At 39.2% G+C, this 22,421-nt stretch overlaps 1 protein-coding gene across 1 annotated transcript; it reads right to left on the reverse strand.

Annotated features, from left to right (window-relative positions):
* Positions 1 to 22,046, reverse strand: dgat1a (diacylglycerol O-acyltransferase 1a). The gene is made up of 17 exons (XM_062048555.1): positions 21,608 to 22,046; positions 21,126 to 21,213; positions 20,417 to 20,457; positions 20,254 to 20,339; positions 19,991 to 20,043; positions 14,996 to 15,101; positions 14,799 to 14,927; positions 14,659 to 14,733; positions 14,479 to 14,582; positions 14,357 to 14,395; positions 7,928 to 7,969; positions 7,806 to 7,850; positions 7,479 to 7,591; positions 7,246 to 7,311; positions 564 to 651; positions 443 to 505; positions 1 to 352 (listed from the first exon to the last, which is right to left on the reverse strand). The coding sequence occupies exons 1-17, from the start codon at positions 21,856 to 21,858 to the stop codon at positions 206 to 208; spliced, it is 1,536 nt and encodes a 511-aa protein (XP_061904539.1). The 5' UTR covers positions 21,859 to 22,046; the 3' UTR covers positions 1 to 205.
* Positions 22,047 to 22,421: the final 375 nt, after the last annotated feature.

A 22,421-nucleotide genomic window follows, 5' to 3' on the forward strand; every position in this document is an offset into this window, starting at 1 on the left:
GAAAAATAATACCAAAAATGTTTAATACACATAATATACCATAGTTGCATTGTTTTGTGAATGTAGGAAAAAGCTAATTTGCTTATCAGACATCGTCTCCATCAGTCCTCATATTTCTCATCTTTGGCCATTTAGCAGCCTTCAAGACACAGTAAGGCTCCGTGCAAAGATCCTTTAAAGTCTGACACTTAACGTCTCTGCTGGGCTACGTGCTGCTACCGTAATGCAAGATGTAGTAGTCGTGCACATACATCAACACAGCAACCGGCTGCCCGATGATTAGTGACATCCACACGGCCGCGTTGCCATAGATGCCGTTCAGGAAGCGACCCACGAACCAAGCGAGGGGAACCTGGCGGGGGTCAAACAAAAAAAAGGGGAGATTTGATGCACAAGAAAAGAGGAGAATGTGCGTTTTTTTTTTTAAAGGGAGGGTGTTTACCTGAGCCATCATGCCCATAAAGGCCCACAGTCGAAACATCTTCAGAGGGACACTCACCAAATACTGCGGAGCACAGCGGAAATATTAATCATCCAAACATAACATCAAATGTGAAGCTTACCTCGTGAAAGAAGGCGGACACCATGAAGACGGCAGTTTGAGCAAGAAGCTTGTTGACGCCCCTCCTTAACATGGGCTTATAGAAATGTCTGTAACACACATTTATACCAAAATATTTTTTAGGTACTCGAACAATAAATTATACTTGTCCAATTTTAAATCAAATGCATTCTTTTTTCAAAATTAAGCATTTCCATAATTAATTACAATTTATTAATACTATCATGTATAAAAACCAGTGGCGGGCTGTGCGTTTCCCACCTAGGCCTTCAGTGAGCTCTGACTTCAATGATTACCTCTCCATCAATCCATTTTCTACCGTTTGTCCCTTTCGGGGTCAGTACCATAATTGATGTCACCACATGATCATTGCTGGAGAAATACTATACAGGAACACATTTACACCCTACTGGGCATTGAATCACATCAACAGTATACAAAACGGGGTATTTTTTGGCGCATTTAAAAATCAATTAAAACGCATCAGCAATTAAAACATATACCATACATTTCTCTGCTTGGCGTATGCAACTTCCGGTCAATAAAGTTTGATTTAAAGTACAAGCTTCTCAAATATATATTAACTGCCCTGACAAATAAACATGTAACAATGTTAATTAAATGACAAGCATGACACATTTTGACAACAAGAGTTTACAACTTTTAGTTGTAACAGAACAGCTACTGTCAACAACTTGTGATCTGATTGGCTATCGCAACTGTCTTTCAACTCTATGTGTTCTCAAATTCATCCGCTAACGGTCCGATGAGTATCCAATCACAGGACGCGTAAATGTCACGTTCAATGTGAGGCCATCTAGAAGGCCCTACTGACAACTCGTGATCTGATTGGCTATCGCAACTGTATCCCCGATCGCTTACAGTGCACAGACGCCCGCATTGCTGATTCTGAAGGCCTCAGGCAGATTTTATACAGCATGGCAACATAAGCTATCTGGATTCTGATTGGATACAAACTAAAACTAACAAACAACAGCACTGTAATGAACATATAATGACATGAAGAGAATATGAATACTTTTAGGTATTTAGGGAAAGTAAATTATTATTTTTTTTAAACCTTTAAAGGCCTACTGAAATGATTTTTTTTTTATTTAAACGGGGATAGCAGATCCATTCTATGTGTCATACTTGATCATTTTGCGATATTGACATATTTTTGCTGAAAGGATTTAGTATAGAACAACGTCGATAAAGTTCGCAACTTTTGGTCTCTGATAAAAAAAAACCTTGCCCTTACTGGAAGTAGCGTGACGTTGTCAGTTGTTCACTCCCTCATATTTTCCCATTGTTTTCAACGCAGCTAGAGCTATTCGGACCGAGAAAGCGACGATTACCCCATTAATTTGAGCGAGGATGAAAGATTTGTGGATGAGGAACGTTAGAGTGACGGACTAGAATGCAGTGAAATACATATTTTTTTCCGCTCTGACCGTAACTTAGGTACAAGCTGGCTCATTGGATTCCACACTCTCTCCTTTTACTATTGTGGATCACGGATTTGTATTTTAAACCACCTCGGATACTATATCCTCTTGAAAATGAGAGTCGAGAACACGAAATGGACATTCACAGTGCCTTTTATCTCCACGACAATACATCGACGAACCTCTTTAGCATGAGCTAACGTGATAGCATCTGTCTCAAATGCAGATAGAAACAAAATAAATAAATCCCTGACTGGAAGGATAGACAGAAGATCAACGATACTATTAAACCATGTACATGTAACTACACGGTTAATAGATCTCAGCCTGGCAAAGCTTAACAATGCTGTTGCTAACGACGCTAAGGCTAACTTAGCAACCGGACCTCACAGAGCTATGATAAAAACATTAGCGCTCCACCTACGCCAGCCAGCCCTCATCTGCTCATCGACACCAGTGCTCACCTGCGTTCCAGCGATCGACGGCGCGACGAAGGACTTCACCCGATCATCTGTGCGGTGGGCGGCTAGCATCGGCTAGGCGTCTGCTATCCAAGTAAGTAGTCCTTGTTGTGTTGCTACAGCCAGCCGCTAATACACCGATCCCACCTACAACGTTCTTTTTTGCAGCCTCCATTGTTCATTAAGCAAATTGCAAAAGATTCACCAACACAGATGTCCAGAATACTGTGGAATTATGAAATGAAAACAGAGCTTTTTTGTATTGTATTCAATGGGGAAGGCATACATCTGTTCCCCTGGCTACGTCACGCGCATACGTCATCCTCCAAAGGCTTTTTCAACCGGAAGTTTAGCGGGAAATTTAAAATTGCACTTTATAAGTTAACCCGGATGGCATGTGTTGCAATGTTAAGATTTCATCATTGATATATAAACTATCAGACTGCGTGGTCGGTAGTAGTGGGTTTCAGTAGGCCTTTAATTATGATCATGATTTTTGGTTATGTTAGGCCAGCAGAGAAGGCAATGCTGGCCCTGACGGCCCACCACTGATAAAAACTAACTTTAAAAAATATTATCGTTGAGACTACACAGCATAAGACTAACAGCTGTTTCTAAAATGTTGACGAGTGCTATCAACCTGTGTAAAAATGTGTGGCCCCCCTTATCATTGCAAATATTAAAATAACACCGACATTTGTTTGTGCCGTTATTCTATATAATTCTGAAAAAATACACTTTCTGACTAATTTAAATGATCTAAAAAAAAAAGACCACAATATTTTGACACAAATGCAATTTTGTTGGAAGAATGGTATATAGAAATATTTTTTCAATGTGTTACTTGAATGTAATGAAATTATTATTACAATTTTAAATACATTGCATGATTAATCTGGGTAGATGCATGATTATTGCAATATGTTTTTGTAATTTATCACATTAGTTAAGTCAATGAGTTTAGCTCTAATTTTGCAAAATTACTATTGCAGCAACAACATCATCAGTGGGGTAAAATTAACCTACTGTACAAAAGCTAAAGCTAAAAGCTAACCACAAGAAAACAGCGACCAATAACAGGCGATAGTGATCAGCATTCTCGTCCCCACATATTTACAAGTTACTTTTTGAAAACCCGCACATTTTGTGCGTTTTCTCTCTACGAAAATGTTTTTCATCACAGTAGCCTAGACCATGACTTTGATTCCATCTTTTTTATAGATAATCTTTGAGTATAATTCTTTAATGGTGACTTTCAATAGATTGTACAGTTTAAAATGTGCTTAAATAAGTGTGTGAGGCATATCATAAGGCTTAGCGCAGAAGTGTCCAAACTTTTTCCAAGTATGCGAGGGCTTCATATTTTATTTAGTAAAACAAAATACTGAAAACAGAAACATATTATGTATAGACAGATTATATACATTTAAAGACACAACTTAGTGCCAGCTTTGTGTTACTTAGTTTTTTTTACAAATAAAAAAAAACATCTAAATGGCCCCCACTTTCAAATTTAGCTTTACATTTTCATCTTTTTTCTCATTACTTTACAACTTTTTGCTCTTTTTTTTTTATTACATTTTTCTGTTTCTTTTTTTTATGAAAACATGGTGCGTGGCACTTTGGACAACTCTGGCTTAGAGGGTCAAAAACAGGCATTCTCTGGGTATATTTTTAAATAATCTCTGAACGTGTCAATTCATTATACTGTGTACTGTTGGGTTGTCAAGATACCAAATATTTTGTAGTCTCTACGGATACTTGTGAATTTCTATTATTTCGATACTTATTAGATTCCATGATGAAAACAATGTACCTTTAAATTAGTTACTGAAAACAACTCCAAACTGTCAAGTATTCAAGATCAGTGTTTCAACATCTTTTTGCATATAATCAAAATTGCATTATCAACTGGATATATATATATATATATATATATATATATATATATATATATATATATATATATATATATATATATACATATATTAAAAAAAGATCAGCAGCCTCCCAGTCTATCAAAACAAGCAATACTGTGCTCATAAGTAGCAAATTAGTTTACATTAAAAAAACAGCAATAGCGTGGAGCCTTCAAGTTAAAGGCCTACTGAAATTAATTTTTTTTATTTAAACGGGGATAGCAGATCTATTCTATGTGTCATACTTGATCATTTCGCGATATTGCCATATTTTTGCTGAAAGGATTTAGTATAGAACAACGACGATAAAGATTGCAACTTTTGGTATCTGATAAAAAAAAGGCTTGCCCCTACCGGAAGTAGCGTGACGTAGTCAGTTGAACATATACGCAAAGTTCCCTATTGTTTACAATGATGGCCGCATGAAGTGAGAGAGATTCGGACCGAGAAAGCGACAATTTCCCCATTAATTTGAGCGAGGATGAAAGATTTGTGGATGAGTAAAGTGCAAGTGAAGGACTAGTGGGGAGTTGAAGCTATTCAGATAGGGAAGATGCTGTGAGAGCCGGGGGTGACCTGATATTCAGCTGGGAATGACTACAACAGTAAATAAACACAAGACATATATATACTCTATTAGCCACAACACAACCAGGTTTATATTTAATATGCCACAAATTAATCCTGCATAAAAACACCTGCGTGTTTGTTATGCTAGCTCCTAGCTCCTCTGCTAGCTCCTAGCTCCATAGAACACGCCAATACAATTCAAACACCTGATCAACACACACAATCACTCAGCCCAAAAGACCGTTCACCTAACCCAAGGTTCATAAAGCTTATATATTTTTAAAAAGTTACGTACGTGACGCGCACATACGGTCAAGCTATCAAATGTTTAGCAGCCAAGGCTGCATACTCACGGTACCTGATATTCAGCTGGGAATGACTACAACAGTAAATAAACACAAGACATATATATACTCTATTAGCCACAACACAACCAGGCTTATATTTAATATGCCACAAATTAATCCTGCATAAAAACACCTGCGTGTTTGTTATGCTAGCTCCTAGCTCCTATGCTAGCTCCTAGCTCCATAGAACACGCCAATACAATTCAAACACCTGATCAACACACACAATCACTCAGCCCAAAAGACCGTTCACCTAACCCAAGGTTCATAAAGCTTATATATTTTTAAAAAGTTACGTACGTGACGCGCACGTACGGTCAAGCTATCAAATGTTTAGCAGCCAAGGCTGCATACTCACGGTACCTGGTATTCAGCTGGGAATGACTAAAACAGTAAATAAACACAAGACATATATTTACTCTATTAGCCACAACACAACCAGGCTTATATTTAATATGCCACAAATTAATCCTGCATAAAAACACCTGCGTGTTTGTTATGCTAGCTCCTAGCTCCTATGCTAGCTCCTAGCTCCATAGAACACGCCAATACAATTCAAACACCTGATCAACACACACAATCACTCAGCCCAAAAGACCGTTCACCTAACCCAAGGTTCATAAAGCTTATATATTTTTAAAAAGTTACGTACATACGCAAAAAAAAGTTGCGCACATACGGTCAAGCGATCAAATGTTTAGAAGCCAAAGCTGCATACTCACAGTAGCACGTCTGCGTCTTTGTCATCCAAATCAAAGTAATCCTGGTAAGAGTCTGTGTTGTCCCAGTTCTCTACAGGCGTCTGTGTATCGAAGTCAAAAGTCCTCCTGTTTAGAGTCTCTGTTATCCGAGTTCTTCCATTTTGACTGCATCTTTCGGGAATGTAAACAAAGAAGCGCCGGCTGTGTACTGTTGTTGCTGACTACGTTTGAAAAATACGTCCATTTCGCACCGAAAACTTTCTTCTTTGCTTGCTCAGCTTCCTTCTCCATAATGCAATGAACATGATTGCAACAGATTCACGAACACAGATGTCCAGAATACTGTGGAATTATGAAATGAAAACAGAGCTTTTTTGTATTGGCTTCAATGTGGAAGGCATACCCGTGGTCGCCGGTCTACGTCACGCGCATACGTCATCCTCAGAGGCGTTTCGAACCGGAAGTTTAGCGGCAAATTTAAAATGTCACTTTATAAGTTAACCCGGCCGTATTGGCATGTGTTATAATGTTAAGATTTCATCATTGATATATAAACTATCAGACTGCGTGGTCGGTAGTAGTGGGTTTCAGTAGGCCTTTAATAAAACAAACAATATTGTTCTTAATATTTTTTTATTGTGGTGGTAGTGTGACGTCATTATGTCATTTGTAATAATAATTAAAAAAAAAGCTAAAACACATTTAAAGACATATCTTTGTGTTTTTATTTTGTGAGTACCAACATTTTAGCTGTTTTTCATTATGTTTTGCCATTTCTCTTAATTTTTTTTGTTCATTTTATTTTTACCATGTGCCATTGTAAAAAAAAAAAGAAAAAAAAGAGCTGCGTTCAGCAAATGGCCCCTGGGCCAAATTTTGAACACCACTGACTTACGTACTTCACAAAGGCAAAGTGTTGCCAAACAATGCAAGAGTGTCTTTACTGTGTCTTCTAAGCACTTACAGAAGTGATAAAGGTTGGGTCACAACTTTGAGGAGGTTTTCTACACACGTAAAGCACAATCCCTGTGGGCCCTTACTCAGTGCTCACGTGACGAGAATTAATGTGGCCCGTCAAGGTAAGTGTTGTACAGTCTTCGGTACTAATTTGACTAATAAATAGCTGGTATCGATGTAATTATTGCATGATGGTATTAACTTGGTATTGAAGTATCGATACTTTTGACAAACTTAATTTAATGTATGTGCAGGTGTGCCCAATGTTGTTGCCGCTTACCTCAAGCACCACTTGTGAACCGGGATGTTCCAGTTTGCCCAAAAGTAAGTGACAGTCTCAGAGTTCCTGCAATAAGACTTATACTTAGACTTCCTTTTATTGTCATTTAAATTTTAACTTTACAGTACAGATAAGAACGAAATTTCGTTGCATTGCATAATAAGGATGACAATATTAATTAGCATGCTTCATGTTACTATGCATGTAAAATACTGACTTCCCCCTGAACTCACCACCAGTCCCTGTAGAACTCTCTGTCCCCAAACTGCAGCAGCTCAGCCACAAAGTTCATGGACGAGTGGAAGAACCAGTAGAAGAATATTAACCAGATCAGATGGTTGGGCACCTGAAAGGAATATGATGGTAGGAAAAGCAGTAAGTATAGAAAGAAAAAAGTGTGATGAGAAAGCAGGAAAGGAGAGAGGAAACGAGGAGCAAATAGTATAAAGTGTGTAAAGAAACGAGAGAAAGAGAAAGAATAAGGTACATAATGAAGAGAGAGAAAAGTGTTTAGAAACATCTCGTGTCCATAGTGTCCTTGTACGCATTGTGACACTCACAGCTAGCTTGAGCAGACGTTCCACCATTCTAGAAAAATCCATTTCCTGTCAGCGAGACAAAGACTTGTTTTCATGCTTGCAATTGTCAACACCAGACATTCGTGTGTATGCTGTAAGTCTACCTGGAATGGCTTCATGGAGTTTTGTATGGTCGGAACCATCCACTGTTTGTCACACAAACATAACATCAGTGGTAGGTATTATTAGGGGTGTAACGGTATTATACAAAACTCAGAACCAGTGGAGTTGGCACGTTGTGTAAATAGAAACAGAATACAATGATTTGCAAATAATTTTAAACTTATATTCAATTGAGTAGACTGCAAAGACAAGATATTTAATGTTAGAACTGATAAACTTAATTTTTTTTTTTGCAAATAATCATTAAGTTAGAATTTAATGGCAGCCACACATTGCAAAAAAAGTTGGCACAGGGGCATTTTTACCACTGTGTTACATGGCCTTTCCTTTTAACAACACTCAGTAAACGTTTGGAGGAGAAGGAGACCAATTTTTGAAGCTTTTCAGGTGGAATTATTTCCAATTCTTGCTTGATACAGTCCAGGGTCTCCATTGTCGTATTTTACGCTTCATAATGCGCCACACATTTTCAATGGGAGAAAGGTTTCGACTACAGGCAGGCCAGTCTAGTACCCGCACTCTTTTACTATGAAGCCACGCTGTTGTAACGCGTGCAGAATGTGGCTTGGCATTGTCTTGCTGAAATAAGCAGGGGCGAAAAAGACATTGGTGGTGATGGTAACATATGTTGCTCCAAAACCTGATGTACCTTTCAGCATTAAAGGCCTACTGAAATGAATTTGTTTTATTTAAACGGGGATAGCAGATCTATTCTATGTGTCATACTTGATCATTTCGCGATATTGCCATATTTTTGCTGAAAGGATTTAGTATAGAACAACGACGATAAAGATTGCAACTTTTGGTATCTGATAAAAAAAAGGCTTGCCCCTACCGGAAGTAGCGTGACGTAGTCAGTTGAACATATACGCAAAGTTCCCTATTGTTTACAATGATGGCCGCATGAAGTGAGAGAGATTCGGACCGAGAAAGCTACAATTTCCCCATTAATTTGAGCGAGGATGAAAGATTTGTGGGTGAGTAAAGTGCAAGTGAAGGACTAGTGGGGAGTTGAAGCTATTCAGATAGGGAAGATGCTGTGAGAGCCGGGGGTGACCTGATATTCAGCTGGGAATGACTACAACAGTAAATAAACACAAGACATATATATACTCTATTAGCCACAACACAACCAGGCTTATATTTAATATGCCACAAATTAATCCTGCATAAAAACACCTGCGTGTTTGTTACGCTAGCTCCTAGCTCCTCTGCTAGCTCCTAGCTCCATAGAACACGCCAATACAATTCAAACACCTGATCAACACACACAATCACTCAGCCCAAAAGACCGTTCACCTAACCCAAGGTTCATAAAGCTTATATATTTTTAAAAAGTTACGTACGTGACGCGCACATACGGTCAAGCTCTCAAATGTTTAGCAGCCAAGGCTGCATACTCACGGTACCTGATATTCAGCTGGGAATGACTACAACAGTAAATAAACACAAGACATATATATACTCTATTAGCCACAACACAACCAGGCTTATATTTAATATGCCACAAATTAATCCTGCATAAAAACACCTGCGTGTTTGTTACGCTAGCTCCTAGCTCCTCTGCTAGCTCCTAGCTCCATAGAACACGCCAATACAATTCAAACACCTGATCAACACACACAATCACTCAGCCCAAAAGACCGTTCACCTAACCCAGGGGTCGGCAACCCGCGGCTCCGGAGCCGCATGCGGCTCTTTGACCACTCTGATGCGGCTCAGCTACATACATGCCGACCCCCCCTGATTTTCCCAGGAGATTTATGGATCTCAGTGTCTCTGATAGAATGCTCCCAGGGAAAAAAATAATCCTATTTCCACTCAAATTTCCAAACAAAAGGGCGTGCCCTAATTGCACTGCAGTGATTGTCCTCTATAGCATACAGCGTGCCAGTTCTGCCACATGTTGCATGTTGTTATTACTTGTACACACAGGAGACAGCAAAGCATACTTACTCATCAGCCACACATCTTACACTGACGGTAGCCGTATCAAACAACTTTAACATTGTTATGTTACAAATATGCGCCACACTGTGAACCCACACCAAAAAAGAATGAAAAACACATTTCTGGAGAACATCTGCACTGTAACATAACATAAACACAACACAACCATTACCCAGAATCCCATGCAGCCCTAACTCTTCCGGTCTGGATTATACACCCCGCTACCTTACAACCCCCCCCACACATCAAACCCCCCCCCCCCCCCCCCTCTCCTTGCGTTGGTTGAGCGGAAGAGTTAGTGCTGCATGGGATTCTGGGTATTGGTACCGTCAGTGTAAGATGTGTGGTTGCTGAGGTAGTACGCCTTGCTGTCACTTACGTGGACAATCTGGAACTGCATTCTACGTGTGGTCAACAGGTGCGCTGTTAGGCCAGCCTGTAGAGGGCGCAAAATGCAGAGTCATCACGCTCTGATATTTGGGTGTCTCCCGTTAAAAGTGAGAGGATTGGCAAGTATGACGCCATCAAGCGTCATTCGTTCAAAACTCGCGGGCTGCGCTAACATCAAATGTCCACATTAAAGTGCGTGCCGGTGCGCGTGTCGGAGACCCCTGGTTAATATAGCACAAAGCATTTAAGCTCTGTATGCAGTGTTTTTCATTTTAAATTGTACATTTTTTTTTGTGGCTCCAATCACTTTCTTTAATTTGTGAAACTTGCCAAAATGGCTCTTTGAGTGGTAAAGGTTGCCGACCCCTGACCTAACCCAAGGTTCATAAAGCTTATATATTTTTAAAAAGTTACGTACGTGACGCGCACGTACGGTCAAGCTATCAAATGTTTAGCAGCCAAGGCTGCATACTCACGGTACCTGATATTCAGCTGGGAATGACTACAACAGTAAATAAACACAAGACATATATATACTCTATTAGCCACAACACAACCAGGCTTATATTTAATATGCCACAAATTAATCCTGCATAAAAACACCTGCGTGTTTGTTATGCTAGCTCCTAGCTCCTATGCTAGCTCCTAGCTCCATAGAACACGCCAATACAATTCAAACACCTGATCAACACACACAATCACTCAGCCCAAAAGACCGTTCACCTAACCCAAGGTTCATAAAGCTTATATATTTTAAAAAAGTTACGTACATACGCAAAAAAAAGTTGCGCACATACGGTCAAGCGATCAAATGTTTAGAAGCCAAAGCTGCATACTCACAGTAGCACGTCTGCGTCTTTGTCATCCAAATCAAAGTAATCCTGGTAAGAGTCTGTGTTGTCCCAGTTCTCTACAGGCGTCTGTGTATCGAAGTCAAAAGTCCTCCTGGTTAGAGTCTCTGTTATCCGAGTTCTTCCATCTTGACTGCATCTTTCGGGAATGTAAACAAAGAAGCGCCGGCTGTGTACTGTTGTGGCTGACTACGTTCGAAAAATACGTCCATTTCGCACCGACAACTTTCTTCTTTGCTTGCTCAGCTTCCTTCTCCATAATGCAATGAACATGATTGAAACAGATTCACGAACACAGATGTCCAGAATACTGTGGAATTATGAAATGAAAACAGACCTTTTTCGTATTGGCTTCAATGTGGAAGGCATACCCGTGGTCGCCGGTCTACGTCACGCGCATACGTCATCCTCAGAGGCGTTTCGAACCGGAAGTTTAGCGGCAAATTTAAAATGTCACTTTATAAGTATTGGCATGTGTTATAATGTTAAGATTTCATCATTGATATATAAACTATCAGACTGCGTGGTCGGTAGTAGTGGGTTTCAGTAGGCCTTTAATGGTGCCTTCACAGATGTGTAAGTTACCCATGCCTTTGGGCACTAATACACCTCCATACCATCACAGATGCTGGCTTTTGAACTTTGCGCCTGTAACAATCTGGATGGTTCTTTTCCTCTTTGGTCCGGAGGATACGACATCCAGTTTCCAAAAACAATTTGAAATGTGGACTCGTCAGACCACAGAACACTTTTCCACTTTGCATCAGTCCATCTTAAATGAGCTTGGGCCCAGCGAAGCCGGCGGCGTTTCTGGGTGTTGTTGATAAATGGCTTTCGCTTTGCATAGTAGAGTTTTAACTTGCACTTACAGATGTAGCACCAAACTGTAGTTACTAACAGCGGTTTTCTGAAGTGTTCCTGAGCCCATGTGGTAATATCCTTTACACACTGATGTCAGTTTTTGATGCAGTAACGCCTGAGGGATCGAAGGACATGGAATTCAATGTTGGTTTTTCGACCTTGCCGCTTACGTGCAGTGATTTCTCCGGATTCTCTGAACCTTTTGATGGTATTACGGACAATAGATGGTGAAATCCATATATTCCTTGCAATAGCTCGTTGAGAAATATTGTTCTTAAACTGTTTGACAATTTGCTCATGCATTTGTTCACAAAGTGGTGACCCTCGCCCCATCCTGTTTGTGAATGACTGAGCATTTCATGGAAGCTGCTTTTATACCTAATCACGGCACCCACCTGTTCCCAATTAGCCTGTTCACCAAATAAGTGAGAATTCCTCAACTTTCTCAGTCTTTTTTGCCACTTGTGCCAGCTTTTTTGAAACATATTGCAGGCATCAAATTTCAAATGAGCTAATAATTGCAAAAAATAACAAAGTTTACTAGTTCGAACGTTAAGTATCTTGTCTTTGCAGTGTATTCAATTGAATATAGGTTGAAAAGGATTTGCAAATCATTGTACTATGTTTTTATTTACGATTTACACAACGTGCCAACTTCACTGGTTTTGGGTTTTGTAAATACAGCAGTATTTCGGTATCAAAATCATCACAATAATACCGTAACATGTGACTGCATTAAATGAAAACTTGCTGAGTGTAGTTTTTAGCTGGCACTTTTGAATTAGCCAGTTTGGAAGTGAAACTACATCTCCCAAAATTTTGCAAGGTCCGTGTGTGTGGGAGGTAAAGGAGAGAGAATGGACTGTTTTTTACGACTTCCTGAAGGTTTCATTAAAATCTATTCATATCTTTTTGAGTTACAGATAGATAGCTAACAGACAGACCGACAAACTCTGGCGAAAACAGAACCTCTTTAGTCTGCGTATTTTGCAAAGCAAAGTCGCCGCCTTCGTCTGGAGTGATTCCAAGACGACACGTAAAGCCGGTCAGAAGTTGTGATGTTTTAACCCACATTTTGTTCAATACCTTGAATCAACACGTGATTTAAATGTATTTGTTATCCATGTTTTAGATAGGAAATGCGCCAGGCGGCAACACGGACAAAAAAAAAGTTTGATGACGTGACACTGCACTGCAGGTAACACAAGTAATATCAGAAGGTACTTTATAAACCACCGTCTGGAAAATAAGTTTGATTCCAAAGAGACCAAGCATCAATTTGTGAGTTATTTATATTATTAAATGTTAAATTGTCAGCTAACTTTTCTGAGAATTAGCATTTTTCAAAGTAATATAAGATGTCCACTATAGAGAACACTGTTTCTCTGAAGTTAAAAGACACTAACTAACGTGAACATTATTGTTTTACCGCACGCACGCACGCGCGCACGCGCGTGTTTAACAGTATTGATTGATTAACTGTGTCGAATGCCTTTTGAAGATCCAGCATAACCATTCCACAGTATTTGCCCATGTCTATCTCTCACCTGATGTAGTCATTTAGGTACAGTAGGCATGTATCGGTGGAATGTGATTTTCTGAATCCTGATTGAAATTCAAATAGGAGCTCGCGATTTGATAGATAATGATCTATTTGCTCATATATTAACCTCTCTATAACCTGAGATGGAGCAAAGGATGGAAACAGGGCGGTAGATGCCGGGGTCTAATTTCTTTCCTTTTTTATACAGATGTGATATTCTCGCGAGCTTGAATTCTTGTGGGACATGACACTGATTGATAGACAAGTTGGTGATATGAGCAACCATTGGGGCAATCGTGACAAATCTGAGAAATCTGGTGGGAACATTATCATGTCCTGTGGCTTTGTTTGGTTGCAGCGAGCTGAGTTTCTTTAACACATCATCAGTTTTAACTTTGACAAACTTGAAGTCATCCTTGCGTACCCCCTTTTTTTTGTAAAAGTCTTGGATGTGCTGTTCACCGTAGAGGCCTGAATGTGAGGGCAATTTGCTTACCAACGTGGAAGCGATGGTTGAGTAAAATCTGTTAAAGGAATTTGCCACATTCAGTTTGTAATATATGTAATATATATAATAGAGCATTGTAATAGAATATTTGAGCATTATGTTTGTGTTTAATTACAGAGTGTGTTTATTGGAAACATTCTTGCCACTTCATTTTACAAACTATAACATTTTAAGTCTCTTTTTTGGACATATACCACTATAATATCTGACCGTGGGCTAATATCCTGATAGTATCATATCGTGAGATTTTGATACCGTTACATCCCTAGGTATTATTGTGGAAATTACATGTTTTATTATTTATTACCTGCTGGATTAATCCCACTAGAAGCTGTATGAAGAAAAGCTGCCAGGAAGAAGCAAACAACACTTTCACAACTCTCTTCAAAGTAGCACATTCTGAATAAAATGTTGACATTCCGACCTTACCATCTCAAAGAGCCGCCTGATGAGGAACCTCTTGCGTATCCGCGGAGACCTGGGGAAGTTGAGCTGGTAGCAGAGCGTTGGGGCAAACACAAAGTAGTACATGTCTAAGGAAAAAATGAAGGTACAGGAAGTTTCCATCTGTGAGTTAATCAATAAAACTAATCAAGAGTTGTTTGGTACCTCTGTGGGTGAGGTTGCCAGGGTAGGAGACGTTTGTGTGCACTGCTAATCCATTGGACTGGGCCACAGAAGGACCTGCAAATGCAAAACGTTATACTTTCAAACTCTATCAACATGCACTTGCTTTCAAAAATACTAACAGGAGTAGGAGCGAGTCAATTTCTTGGCTTTGGCTTGTCTGATCTCACGGCACCACCTGTTGGTGTCTTGGTAGGAGTACAGCTTGAGGAACAGCACTGTGTAGACTCCCAAGGAGAGGATGCCACCCACTGACACAACATTTTTATTAGCATCAGAGGAGATTTAATGCATAAATTGTGTGCAATATGTTTCCTACCTGGTGTAATGGAATTCACTGTGAGGACTATTGCAGAGGGGAAAACCAACATGGAGGCCAAGTTAAATATGTGAAGAATCAAGCCTGTAGTTTCGGACACAGTTCCCTAGATAGCACACACAAAAAGCAGCAAAAATGGAGCACATTTGTAGTGGTCCTGTTGCCATCCATCCATCCATTTTCTACCTCTTGTCCCTTCCGGGGTCGCGGGGGGTGCTGGAGCCTATCTCTATCAGTGTATTTACTGTATGTGCAGTTGTGGCCAAAAAGGTCGTTGTGGTGCTCGCACAGTAGAACAATTAGGGATAGGTACCGAATTAGGTACTTTTATTAGGTTTGACATAGGATTGTCATACAATCAATTGGTGCCATATTGACAACAAAGTTGCATGTGACATCACGTCAGTACAGGCTCAAGCCCTTGGCGGGGAAACCAGCACTCAAAGCGGACTCAGCCGGACTACCACTAGGTAATGTTGCAATTTTCCATGCTAACATAGCAAAATATGCTACCTCGTTGCTAATTTACATTGGATATGCCATGCTACTTATTAGCTTTAGCAATTTTAACACCATCTAATTTGGTAATCAAAACAACTAAAATGGACATTACTATAAAACAGGTAGTGTGTAATTAATATTATACTTATAGTATAAATACTTCGTAGGGATCAACAAAAGACAAAACGGGCACATTCAGCTTAAAGGTGAAGACAATTTCCTGTCTTTCCCCAGTTGCCATATGTAAGCTACTGCCGTCTATCCATCCATCCATCCATCCATCCATTTTCTTCCGCTTATCCGAGGTCGGGTCGCGGGGGCAGAAGCCTAAGAAGAGAAGCCCAGACTTCCCTCTCCCCAGCCACTTCGTCCAGCTCCTTCTGGGGGATCCCGAGGCCTTCCCAGGCCAGCCGGGAGACATAGTCTTCCCAACGTGTCCTGGGTCTTCCACATGGCCTCCTGCCGGTCGGACGTGCCCTTAGGGAGGTGTTCGGGTGGCATCCTGAGCAGATGCCCGAACCACCTCATCTGGCTAATGTCCTGCAATTGCAACTGCATGCAAAGTCTACTATACAGCAGTACCTCAACTTACAAGTGCCCCAACTTAAGAGTGATTTAAGATAAGAACTATTCCTTGGTGTTATGCTTTAAGTTCCAAGAAAACTTACTTCATAAAAACAACTTGTAGTACATTATATTGTATTGTTTTTATATAACTTTTTTAATCTAAAACTTTGTTTTTCTTTTTAAAAGGCATGTCACACATTGAAATGACGGTGTTTTTGGGAGCCAACACCAATTAAATTGATTTCAGTTCATTTCCATTTTGATTTGAGATACAAATGTTTTGTGTTAAGAGCGCCGTCACAGAGACAATTAAGCTCGTAAATTGAGGTACGACTGTATAATATTTGAAAATGAGATTCTGAAGTGTAAAAAGACAATATAGAACAGAACAGCACAGTTTGAATATGAGCTCAGTGTTAAATGTTAAATAAAAAAATAATCTATTATTACTTAACAAATAATGTGCAAGAACAAGAACACACAAAAATGTGTAGAAAATTGGTATCGTTAAATATTGATTCCAATGTACCAGTAACTGGTACCATATCGATTCAAATGTGAAAAGGTACCGTTACCAACTCCCTAAGAACAATACATCCACACATATTTCTGTGTTTTGAAACTGCAAACTCTACACACACAAAAATTATCCAAAAACAAAAACAAACAAAGACCACAACGCGAACATTATTTATTATCCTAGACTTATTAGAGAATATGCAGTTAAATTTAAACACCACATCAAAGCTTATAAGGATTTTTATGAGAACATTGATGCTATTAATACAAGACTTTCAAAACCGTCATAACCATGATACTAATGTTTGATACCTATGTGACACGCATGATATGAAGAAAGGTGGTGGTGCAGAGAGCAATGAACAATTAGTAGAAAACAGAAATGATTGAAACTGAATAAGATGATACATATACGACTTGTTGGCCTGGTGGACATCCGTCTTTAAAGACATGAGCGGTGGATGCCCTGAAGAAAGTTGGTGGGATTTATTTTTTATTTTTTAAAAAAGGTAGATTTTTCCCTGATGTCTTTGTTAAACACTTAGTTATTTTATTGCCCAAAACCAGTTAAGAGTATGCTTTTCTTAGCCTTTAAAAAAATTTAAAAAATGCACCCAATTGTTATATAATAATATTTATTAGTATCAACATTTCTCTTGTGACAATATGCAAGCGTATTATGGTAATTAAAGAGGGAACATGAATGTTATTGCAGCTGGATCTAATCCTAGTGCTGTCACGCAATACAAAGAGTGATTAATTACATATTAATTTATTATAGTTATACATCGATCTCGCTTAAATATTAAAATACACTTTTCTGAGCGATACAAAAGCAAATATTCAACATTGAACATGTTGCTTTTTGTCTGTTTTAGATAACACAATATAAAATAAACAGACCATTCAAACAGTGCTGTAAATTACACTAGAACGTCAAAAATATAATTGTTCATCATCACAAAAAAAGAGTTCTTAACAATATCTGTGATTAATCAACCTCATCTTAATACTAAAAAACACTTTTCTGAGGGATACAATTCAAAAGCAAGTATTAAACGTTGAACTTGCTGCTTTTTGTCTGCTTCAGATAATATAAAATAAACTGACTGACATTGCTGTAAGTTAGTTAGCACATCAAATGTATCATTGTTCATCATCACAAAATAAAAGTGATGATTAAATAACTTCAAGTATTTTCTTCTAGTAGACTACAGAGAAGAAAGAATATGCTGACATATGCCTCTTCATAGGCTCTAAATCATAGACATGATGGTATAGAGTGCTCATAACCGGGGTGTTCTTCTTTAGTTTAGTGAAGTGCTAATGCTGTGGCTTGCTAAATTGCCGACATCTTTGCTGCTAATGTTAGCTGCAACGGGTGGTTGAGCTTTTTCAGTGGTAAGCAAACGCCATCTAACAAAGAACAAATATCACTCTAGCTTATCAATGGTGCCGCCGGTTGCGTTTTGGAAAAGTACACTACCGTTCAAAAGTTTGGGGTCACATTGAAATGTCCTTATTTTTGAAGGAAAAACACTTTAAACTAGTCTTAACTTTAAAGAAATACACTCTATACATTGCTAATGTGGTAAATGCCTATTTTATCTGCAAATGTCTGGTTTTTGGTGCAATATCTACATAGGTGTATAGAGGCCCATTTCCAGAAACTGTTTGCTCATTGGCTCAGAAGACTAATTGATGATTAGAAAACCCTTGTGCAATCATGTTCACACATCTGAAAACAGTTTAGCTCGTTACAGAAGCTACAAAACTGACCTTCCTTTGAGCAGATTGAGTTTCTGGAGCATCACATTTGTGGGGTCAATTAAACGCTCAAAATGTCCAGAAAAAGAGAACTTTCATCTGAAACTCGACAGTCTATTCTTGTTCTTAGAAATTAAGGCTATTCTACAAAATTGTTTGGGTGACTCCAAACTTTTGAACGGTAGTGTACATTTCACATTCATCGGACCAATAACTCATTAGCAGTAATGGAGGGTTTATTTTGAGGTGCACGTCATGCTACACAAGAGTGTTTGTAGGGGGAGGTGTGAGTCGTTGTGGCGTGAACTGGTGTAGGCATGTGACAAACAATTTCAAAAGCTAAATATCTCAAGACAATTGACACAATTAGTGGCAAGAGCTTACTTACGGTATAGACATACCTTTTTGAGTACAAACTGTGAATCGTTTAAAAACATCACAAAACGTCATTTAGAGGAAATATTTGTGCATTAGTATAATACTATCTGACCACAAAGGAGTTTTTCTGGATGAAATGTTACACAATGTTTGTGGATTTTAATGGCGGGAGCCTCACACAGACAGTTTCAACTAGCACAAAAAACATGTTTCAATGCTCAGATTGACTTTATAAGGACATATATTACTATAAAAGCGTTGTAAACTTACCTTCGGGCATAATTTTATAGGATCTTGAGATGTAAAATGTTGCGAGTTCATTAAGGGCACTTTGAGAAATCAGACTCTGTATCTGAAAGTTGAGGCACTTCCGAGAAATTTTAAACATAATCAACCTCTGTGCTCTTCAATTAGTCAAACATTGATAAGTAGGAAACGTTTTTGTTTTTTTATAGTAGGTTTCCTTTAAGTACATGATTTTGTAAGGTTTTACGAACAATATTTCCTTTTTAGAAGTTAGTTTTTCTTTTAAAAAGGCATGTTAAATGTTTAATGTGTTGTGTTTTGGGAGGGCCAAGCAAAGATTAAATTTATTTCAATTAATTTTATTTGGTGGGGGTGCTTAGTCGTGGAACGCGATGTGCTTTTAAATTGAGGTAGTTTTTTGGAACAAAATGCGTCCCCGGAGAGCAGCGAAGGGGTCAAAACATGCATCCATCTTCTCGGGGTCACTGGAGCTTATCCCAGCTGCACTCGGGCGGAATGTAGGGTACACCCTGGACAAGTCCCACCTCATCGCGGGGCCAACACAGACAGACAACTCACATTCACACACCTTAAAGGCAATTTAGTGTTGCCAATCAGCTTATCGCCAGGTGCATGTTTTTGGAGGTGGGAGGAAGCTGGAGTACCCGGAGACAACAAACGCAGTCAAGGGGGGGAACATGCAAACTCCACACAGAAAGACCCAGAGCCCGGGAATTGAACCCAGGACCTAGCCCTGACCACTGTGTCACCTTGCTGCCCGGGGTCAAAACATGGGTACGAAAAGTGTGTACATGTAGGCAGGTCTGTTGCTTGCCCGTCTAACATTCATTTTGCTCCATTCATTTCTAGCATTTTTCCATTGCAAGTGTGTTTTGGAGTTTGTGAGTGTTTTGGGCATTTGCAGTATTTTGCTTTTGCATCTTGCACATTTTTTCCCTATTTGCCACCGTATTTAGAAGTGCAAAAACACAAACTATAATATTTGGATGGACTTACCACAGCTAGACGTCGCTCAATGTACAATGCAGCTAATATGAACACATTGGACACTGAAAAACAAGGAGAGAGAAGGGAAAAAAATAACAGCGGTGAACTTTGACAGGAATACTTGAGTTTATTACTGACACACTCATTTCAAAAGCAGCTGCTTGGACTTGAACCAGGCTTCTCACTGGCTTAGAATAGATAGTGCATAGGTAGGTTTATGAAAAACATAGTCAAATGTAAGCCTTTATAAATAAAACAAAAGAGTGTCATACCAATGAGGAGGCAAGCAGCAGGCCAGCTGTAAGGGTTGTTCAGGAAAAGAGACACCACCTGGATTGGGTCTACAAGGATGCCGTACCTTCGCCAGCAATAAATGTGACCTAGTTAAGCTGCGGCATACACGGATATAAATGTACAATTAGGATGCACGCTCACTTTATAATGTTCTCCAGGAAGAGACGAGCATTACTCAGCACCTGGAAAAGAGAGGAATGGATTACTTTTCACATATTTTTATAATTACTACAAAAATATAATTTATGGTTATGTTGCTCAATAAAAAAGGTCAAGGTGCAGCCTCATCACAAACTTTTGACATTGAAGCTCCTTCAATCAGATGTGAGACAACAACTACAACAAGATATTTGAGATAAACCTTTATGGTTTGCGATGACTAGGGTTTGGAGAAAATGTAAAAAGGCAGGGGTGTGTGTGATTCACTCTTCACGTGTGTCCAACATGAATTTACTGAGCAGTGATGCAACTTATGTGCAAATTACTGATCCATGCTTTAGTAACCTTTGGCAAGTTTACCCAATGGGCAACGCAACAATTTTTACTTGCAATTTCATGTATCGAAAGATATTTGTATCTAGTCTTAAGGCATGAATCTTGTGTCTGCAACCCCTGGTGGCTACATATCAATATTATAAAGCAATAATAAAAATAAGTGGACAAAAACATGCATTAGTGGAAACTGTGTGTGTGGTTAGCTACTTTGTGATTCTATCTATGGATGTTTTATTTTGGAATCAAGGATGACTGGTATGTATCATGTATCAAGACAACACAATTGTGCATCTGTGCAGGGTGTCCACAAGAATCCTGATTATCCATACAGGTCACATTTTTGTGTTGCACTCACCAACATGACAACACACCAGTTGAGGATTCCTCTGTAGTTACTGTAGCCGCTGGCTGAGCTCAGAAGTGACTCCTGTAGGACATGGCAGCTACAAGAAAAACAGAATTGTGCTATTATAGTGTCATGGACATGGCAAAACATTGGGGGCAAACAGCATACATGTCAAAAAAGAGGATATACATTTCACATCAATGTAAGTGTTTGTTTTCTACTTGCTTGTACGTAGATGGATTACATTTTAAGGAAAATTCGCAATGCAATAACAGTAAAATCTCCCCCCCCTCTGCAATGTTCAAGTACAATTGTATTTTTTAACATTACTCCATTAATTTACAACATTACACATAAAAACGGAGACATGTTCATAAAAGAAAGCTACATATATATGTGTCTTTGTAATAAATATTTGAAAAAGCAGTCGGCTGAGCACTGAAGTGAGAAACATGTATTTACGACAGTAGAGTGTGTCCTCAAAAGGTTACCTGAGTCCCTCACTGATTTCGTCCAAATGACTCGTTGTTGGTTTCCTTTGGTTGTCTGAGGGCTGCTGAACTTTCTCCTTGTCTGCCTTCCCGTTGTTGTCAACATATCTGGACGCCTCTTCCGTCTTCTTTTTACCGGGGCATGGAGGAGGTTTATCTCCACCACCATTGTGGCACTTACCCCCGTTGGATGAAATAGTAGTCCGTCTTTGGCGGGCTGCGGGCCCTCTCATCTCGGCTCTGTCGCTCATTTGAGCGGCTTCGATCAGGCAGTGTTTACCTACCAGCAGACATGTCCTTTTTGTGGGCGGTGTCCCCGAAATACATGCAGGGGTTACACGTGTGTCCCTGCCGGAACTTGTAAGACGCGTCTCATGACCGGCGCTACTAAGCTCAAGGTGCAATTATCATCTGACTGGTTGCCAGATGTTATCTGATATCCCCCTTCCATTGAGCATGATGTCTTCCGGTTGGAGTTTCATTTTTTTTGGTAGTTACTCTCTGGATCACGAAATATAAGGACACCTACTTAAAATTACACTCTATTTTAAATATTACTGACATTTGCTTAACATTGCCTTGATGTAAAGCATTTTTTTATTGGTTAAAATGTGATTTTAATCCACTAGATGTCAGGAGCGAGTTGTTCAAAAAGGTGGATGAATAATACGGCAAATAAAGCGTCTATGGTGAATTAAATGTTTAACACAACAGAGTGTCGTTGGTAAAATAATGTTTTGTGTCAATCAGTGCTATACTTAATGAGATATTATATCGTTAACAATTACACCATATCACTGCGGCTTCAAAGAAC

The sequence above is a fragment of the Entelurus aequoreus genome, linkage group LG05, assembly GCF_033978785.1.
Source record: "Entelurus aequoreus isolate RoL-2023_Sb linkage group LG05, RoL_Eaeq_v1.1, whole genome shotgun sequence".
Taxonomy (NCBI): domain Eukaryota; kingdom Metazoa; phylum Chordata; class Actinopteri; order Syngnathiformes; family Syngnathidae; genus Entelurus; species Entelurus aequoreus.

Excerpts from the sequence above, each read along its gene's own strand:
- dgat1a (XM_062048555.1), bottom strand. The coding sequence starts at position 21,858 with ATGAGCGACAGAGCCGAGATGAGAGGGCCCGCAGCCCGCCAAAGACGG. Across the intron at positions 20,458-21,125 it reads ACTGGTGTGTTGTCATGTTG|GTGCTGAGTAATGCTCGTCT; the intron begins GTGAGTGCAACA and ends TCTCTTTTCCAG. Across the intron at positions 14,734-14,798 it reads ATTGACTCGCTCCTACTCCT|GTCCTTCTGTGGCCCAGTCC; the intron begins GTTAGTATTTTT and ends TTGCATTTGCAG.